This window comes from Musca domestica, unplaced genomic scaffold (assembly GCF_030504385.1).
Source record: "Musca domestica strain aabys unplaced genomic scaffold, Musca_domestica.polishedcontigs.V.1.1 10, whole genome shotgun sequence".
In the NCBI taxonomy this organism is placed as follows: Eukaryota; Metazoa; Arthropoda; class Insecta; order Diptera; family Muscidae; genus Musca; species Musca domestica.
Window position 1 is genome coordinate 12,089,419 of NW_026712115.1, and position 7,417 is coordinate 12,096,835.

The 7,417-nt window shown below is 37.7% G+C and overlaps 1 protein-coding gene across 1 annotated transcript; it reads left to right on the forward strand.

Moving 5' to 3' along the window:
- Window positions 1–232: 232 nt before the first annotated feature.
- LOC131804162 (maltase A1-like) lies at window positions 233–4,791 on the forward strand. The gene is made up of 4 exons (XM_059126628.1): window positions 233–1,438; window positions 1,501–1,844; window positions 1,913–2,053; window positions 4,659–4,791. Exons 1-4 carry the CDS (start codon window positions 266–268, stop codon window positions 4,726–4,728), a joined length of 1,728 nt encoding a protein of 575 aa, XP_058982611.1. The 5' UTR covers window positions 233–265; the 3' UTR covers window positions 4,729–4,791.
- The last annotated feature ends 2,626 nt before the right edge of the window (window positions 4,792–7,417 follow it).

The following is a 7,417-nucleotide window of genomic DNA, read 5'->3' on the forward strand; positions in this document are numbered from 1 at the left end:
TTCTAGATTTTAGCAATAATAAGTCACAATAGAATTTTGCAATAACTAACATGTTTGTCACAAAATAATGCAAGCACACGTTTACTTGTGAATCACACGATAACTTATTAGAAATAATTGAAAATTTATACTTCATTCTATGACAAAATAAACATAATTTGCTCTGAAAATTAATTTCTCAAGTGGTTCAATCTGTCGAATTTAATGGTATAAAATCAGTAGTGAGGGAGAAACACATTTCAGTACGATCTGTACAGCTGTGACGATGAAATTCTTGGTGTTTGTCACCCTGATGTTGGTCACCCTGGTCAACGCTAAGGATTGGTGGGAAAATGGCAACTTCTATCAAGTTTACCCGCGTTCATTTCGAGATAGTGATGGTGATGGGATTGGCGATTTGAATGGAGTTACAGAAAAACTCGAATACCTCAAAGATATTGGATTCACGGGAATATGGCTGTCACCTATATTTAAATCACCAATGGTGGACTTTGGATATGATATCTCAGATTTTTATGCAATTCATCCGGAATATGGTACCATGGAGGACTTCAAAAATCTAATAAAGAGGGCCAAGGAAGTGGGAATACGAGTGATTTTAGATTTCGTACCCAATCATACGAGCGACGAATGCGAATGGTTTCAGAAGTCGGTTAACCGCACCGAAGGCTATGAGGATTTTTATGTCTGGCACAATGGAAAAGTAGACGCCAATGGCCAGCGACAGCCGCCCAGCAATTGGAAGAGTGCATTCCGCTACAGTGCTTGGGAGTGGAATGAGCAAAGACAGCAGTACTACTTACATCAGTTCTCCATTAAACAGGCCGACCTGAACTTTCGCAATCCTCTAGTGGTGGCCAAAATGAAGGAGGTCATGAGGTATTGGTTGGATATGGGCATTTCTGGCTTTCGCATTGACGCCCTACCCTTTATGTTTGAAAAGGGACCAGATGAGAATGGAAATTTCCCCGATGAGCCGGTCATCAACGATGTCAGTATCTGCCCAGATCCCGATGATTGGTGCTACTTGAACCACACCTACACTCAAAATCAGCCAGAGTCCATAGAAATGGTCTATCAATGGAGAGAATTGACTGAGGCCTATAAAAAGGAGCATGGCGGTGGCACTCGCCTTCTTCTAACCGAAGCATACACCACATTTGACAATCTGATGCTTTATTATGGCGACGGAATCCGTAACGGCTCCATGATACCCTTCAACTTTTATTTTATGCAAAATATTTTGAAGAACTCTACGGCAACGGAAATAAAAGACAATATTCTGAGATGGATGAACTCAATACCACAGGATGTGTTGGCCAACTGGGTACTTGGTAATCATGATAATCCTCGATACTCGACTCGCCTGGGTGAGGGTCGTATGGATTTATTTACGATATTACTGCAAACCTTACCAGGAAATGCCGTCACCTACTATGTGGGTATTTTCTCATTTCCATAATATTTTATGAAACACTCGGTTTATTTGATTCAAAACAGGGTGAGGAAATCGGAATGGTCAATGGCAAGGTGACGTGGGAGGAAACTGTCGACACCCAAGGATGTAGCTCTAGCCCCCAAACATACGAGAGCTATTCGCGAGATCCTGAGAGAACCCCCTATCAATGGGATGCATCGAGCAATGCCGGCTTTACTGAAGGCGATCATACTTGGCTGCCAGTTGCTGCCAACTACAAAGAGAGCAACGCTCTCAGTCAATCGCGAGCCCCCCGCAGTCACTTGCAACTGTTTAAAACGTTGATTAGATTACGACAGGAGCCCTCCATGCAAGACGGACCACTCGAGATTAAATCCATACTCGATGACATTCTTATCTACTCCCGGTAAGTACAAGTTGCCACTCACTGCGCCATTGTCACACAAGTGGGGGCTTACTCACATTTATTTGTAGGCAACTGCCGAACAGCGATATGTACGTCATTGTTTTGAATTTGAGCAACAGTACGCAAACCTTCAACGTGAATGACCACTTCAAAATTGGAAGCAAGGCCGAAGTTATTTGTTCGTCCCTGCAGTCGAAACATGTCGAGGGGTAAGTTGTACAACAAAAATCAATTATAAATGCTACGCACGTCGGTGTGGAAACACGTGCTCACAAGTGAGTTCTTCTTCCGAAAAAAAAAACACGTGGCTTTTGTAAACGGTAAGGGTTAGATTGAGACCTTGGTTAGCTGGCAATCGCCACAAATTGGCGGCTTAGGTTTGTTTTCAAGTGTTACAGATTTACTTTTTATACCCATAAACATATTGAAGAAGTTCACGAACTATTTGTCGAGAAGGGCTGGAGAAAAGTTTCAAAAAATTATTCGCCAATAAATTATTATATTGTTACGGCTGGTAAATGACACACACTGTGTGTTCTATTGTTTTATGAAGGCCATTTACCACATAGAAAGGAGAATGTATTTAGTATTCGTCGGAGACGAATGACAGCATAAAATTCTAAGTCGATTTAGGCTATCCCAAGAATATATATAACTATAGCTATATATAGCGTATAGCTAGCGGTACCTTCGGATATTCGATGATACGGCGATTTAGGCCAAATTTTCCAAAGCGTTTGTTTAAAATTCGGTCCATTTTCCATATTGTTCCATGGTCTCCAGTAGCCCCCTTGTAATGGTATCACCACTTATGTGGTGGCAAATGATTATAGAAAACATTTAGCGTGGAATTGTTTCCAACGCTGTATTTAAGACTTGATATGGATAACAATCCTTGTAGTAGAAAATTGTCGACATATGTTCACGATTTGACATTGCACCCAACGGTACTACCCACTTTACCCTATTTTGCAATCTTTAACTGCATTCTCCAACTAATCTCACTGGCATTTGCAGTTTAAACGGGAACTCGTTGAACAGTTTTTAATAAAACAATTTGTAGCAAAGTCTGTAAAAATCCGTTCACATTAAGTAATGCTTCCTTTTTACATTTCCAGCTATTTAAGAGTATACTTGTAAATGAGGCGCCAAGCCCAATGCTATATACCTATATTGAACGTATATCTGCAAAAATGAGGAAGACAGTAATGATTTTAATAAACCAATTGTTGGATATTTTTATATTCTCAGCCGTATCGCTACGAAGAGTATATATCACTTGAAGCAAAAATGTCTGTCTGTTCCTCGAAGGCATTTTCCGATTTCGTACATATTTGGGACATCATACTATTCCTTTTGAACTTATATCGAGTATAGAGAACGGCAATATCGACCCACTACTTCTGGAAAATAGTTTATTTTATAAAAAGCAAAGGATGTGCCCGATTGATTTTAAACTTTTGACATCTTATTATCCGTCTTAGGTCAGTAGTGGTATTTTTTAAGTCATTTTTATACCATCCACCAAAAAAAGTATGGAGGGTATATTAAGTTCGTCATTCCGTTTGTAACTCATCGAAATAATCATTTTAGACCCAACAAAGTTTATACATTCTTGATCAGCGTAAAATTCTAAGACGATTTAGCCCTGTCCGTCCGTCTGTTGTAATCACGCTACAGTCTAAACGAATTAAGATAGGAAGCTAAAATTTTGCACAGATCGCTCTTTTGTCTGCAGGCAGGTCAAGTTCGAAGATGGGCTATATCGGTCCACGATATCGTATAGCCCCCATATAACGGTACCCCCACGGTATTCGGTATTTTGATGATTTTAGCCACATTTTTCAATGGAATTGTCTGAAATTCCACAAAAGGAGTCCCTTGTGGACATTTTACCCCCTCAAAAAGAATTGTCTATATAGGTCCACGATATCGTATATCCCCCATATAACTGTACCCCCCGATTTTCGGTATTTTGATGATGTTAGCCACATTTTTCAATGGAATTGTCTTAAAATCCACACAAGTAGTTCCTTGTGGGTACTTTATACCTCGGAAGAGAATTATCTATATAGGTCTACGATATCGTATAGCCCCCATATAACAGTGTCCCCCGATATTCGGTATTTTTATGATTTTACCCACATTTTTCAACGGAATTTTCTGATAATCAACACAAGGAGTTCCTTGTGAGTACTTTATCCCTTGAAAGAGAATTATCTATATAGGTTCACGATATCGTATAGCCCCATATATCGGCAACTTCCGATATTCGGTATTTTGATGATGTTACCCACATTTTTCAACGGAATAGTCTGAAAATCTACACAAGTAGATCGCTTTATACCTCGGAAGAGAATTATCTATATAGGTCCACGATATCGTATAGCCCCCATATCGGCACCTTCCGATATTAGATATTTTAAATATTTTAAAAGAATTTTTAATGGATTTTATTTTTTGAAAATTTTCTAATTCGTTCCAAATGGTGGAGGGTATTCAAAGTTCGGCCCGGACGAACTTACTGCTTTTTTACTTGTTTGAGTTACATACAAATTATTAAAGAATTGAAGGTGGCAACATTGCTATCTATCTGTAGGTCTTAGCGACTACTTAGATTTAGTCGTTAAATTACCTAAAAATTTCGTTAATTACCAAAATTGTAAACATTTTAATTTTAACGACTTTTGTCGGTAACTAAAAATATGAGTTAGAAAATTCCACTGCAGATGAGGAAAAGGACAAAATCGCTTAAATCCCTGTTACCCATTATGCTCTTAATATATATAACAAATAACATTTTTATATTTCTAGGCAAGTAATAGATGCTACTAAATTCGAGGCGGAACCTGAAGTCGGAGTTGTCTTGGTGAATATCAATTAAATACTTGAAATTTTTAAATGTTAATCATATTTGCAAATAAATAGAGAATATTAAATCCATCGATATTTTCGTTGTTTTGCATCGCCAACTACTGTGTTAGAGCAGATACAGCTTATTATTATTACAATTCAGAATTTTCCTAAACGAGTATGAAAGGGAAAACCTTGCAGCCAAATTAACTTCATAGTAATCTCCATCCAAGTAATGTAATGTAATGTTTTTCAAAACGAAGCTGGCAGCTTTATTCCAGCGAACGAGTATGCGAAATTTGGAAATATGTATTCGAATTGTATTAGAAGGTTCTAGAAAGTTTAAATCAAATACCGGCCTGAAGCTTAACTGTAGCTAAGTAAAAACTCTCGAACTGTAGTTCCTGGAAAGTATTTTTTTTTTTGGGACGAACCCGGAAACCCGGATATTTCACCTAACAACTAAATCGATTTTTACAACGCATTACGTGACTACCATAATGGGGCATTGGAGGATTTTATAAAATATAAAGGTTTAAAATCTAAAATTGTGATATAACCCCAACATTTGATATGAATTTGTCAAATTATACCTATATTGTCCAAAACGATTTAGTAGAACAGGGTCTAACACAGACCGTATTAATCGATTGTGGCATCTTGAGGGTGTATTAAAGCCTTGGGCACGAAAACATTTTGGTCGCAGACCTTGGACATTCCAACAGGACTCACGCGAAACCCATGAATGGTTAACAAATTAAATTCCTCGCATCATTTCCAGCACACAATGGCCACCAAAATCTCAGGATACCAATCCCTTGGACTATTGTATCTGGAGTATTTTGGAAAGCAGGGTTGGCACTAAAAAATATTAAAGTGCCGATCACCTCAAGCACGCGCTTCGCCGAGAATGGCCCAAAATACCGGAGAACAACATTCGGGCAGGGTGTGACGGTTTCATTGTCCGTTTGAAGGCAATAATTCGTGCCAAAGGTGACCAATTCGAACAAATCTAAACATATTCTAAAATTTGATGCTATTTCCGACATTTTTTGCTTTCATTTAATAAAATTTAAAAACATGTAAGAAAAGGTAATAGTGGTGCGGGACCGACCATGTAATACCCTACAACTCTAGATATATTAGATGCCCCCTTATGTCCAAATCCATTTTGGAAGACATCGCTTTTGAAATTATTCCACGGAGCACTGCCCAGATATAACCCTTAGCATTTTTACCAGGAACACTTGCCCAATATTTACGCACTCCGTTGTGCTGTTACTTGTTGTGATCCAGGTATGATCATCCAAAATGCTAGAATTCTTCCCTGTCTTTAACTCTCTTCTCAGGCGCCTCGATTGGTTTCAATTGTGTGATCAGGATTTTTTTTCTGTTTTTGGTTCATTTGAACCCCTAAATATTTTGCGATCATTTCCAAAAGTAAGGGTCCCTCTGTATCTCTAAATTTAGACTCGTCTATATGGTTTGCTTATCTAGGATATTTGGCTATATTCGTCAACGAAATCAGCATAAAAAGCCTAAAGTTCTCCTATTTGTGTATTTTAGATATCGCCTGTAGGTAATTTTCAGCGTTTCGGTAGAATGGTAATGTTGGTATTTTTTTCACTCAAAAATAGTTGTCCACTCTATCCTCTGTCCTTAACTCTAATTTCATGCGAGATTTTGTGTCCTTTGCTTTCTATTTGTGACCTTTATAACGTCTGCAAAATCAGGAACATTTTTAGATGTTGGTCCATTTCAACCCCTAAATATTTTGCGAACATATTTGAAAAAAAATAGGCCTAGACCTTTGGAGCCTAACCCTGTCCTTGTAAAAAATTTCAAGAGGATCGGACGATAATTGCAAAATGTTTACTTCAGTATTATAGGTCAAATTAAAAAAAGCATGTGATAAAAAAATATGAAAAAATGACACAAAATTCAACAAAATCTATTATTGGCATCTTTTATTCATTATTGAAATATTTTTTAGAATTTATTCTTTAGTACCAAGAGGGCATTCTGAATTGACAAAATGTGTCTAAATCAGTCCAGGCATTCTTGAGATATGAATATTCTAACTAACATCCCCTTCCTTTGTATATACACATTGAATATATTTCGCTATATATATTCGTCTCGTCTATTTGTGATTTCAGCGGGATTAAATATATTCGCGGTTAAATGGAAAATTTGTTTTTTATTTAACACAAATGTTATGGTCTATTTTACACATAAAATATTACCCGATGACCAAAAAATACCCGATGATCAAAATTGGAAGGCTTCTGCCAGGCCCCAGGCTCTAGCCTCAAGTTAACTTTCGAGTCGATTGGTCTATAATTGCGACCTAAAGAGCAACTGCAAAATCATGAATAGTTTCAGTTTTTGGTCTATTTCAACCCCTAAATATTATGCGATTATCTCCAAAAGCAATACGCTTCTATTCTGGTCCTAGCCCCACCTCCATTCTAAATTTTGTAAAGATCGAGCAATAATTGCGATCTGTAGAGTGATTACAAATTAACATGGACAGACGGACGGACGGACATACATAGCTAGATCGATTCAGCTCGGCAAGATAGGAAGATCCATAAATACTTTCCTATGTGGGAAACCAATATTTCGAGGTGTTAAATAATTTTTGGCCCAATCAAATTTTAATACCCCCAACACATAGTGTTGTAGGTATAAAAATGTAAAAACTATGGCGTCTGACT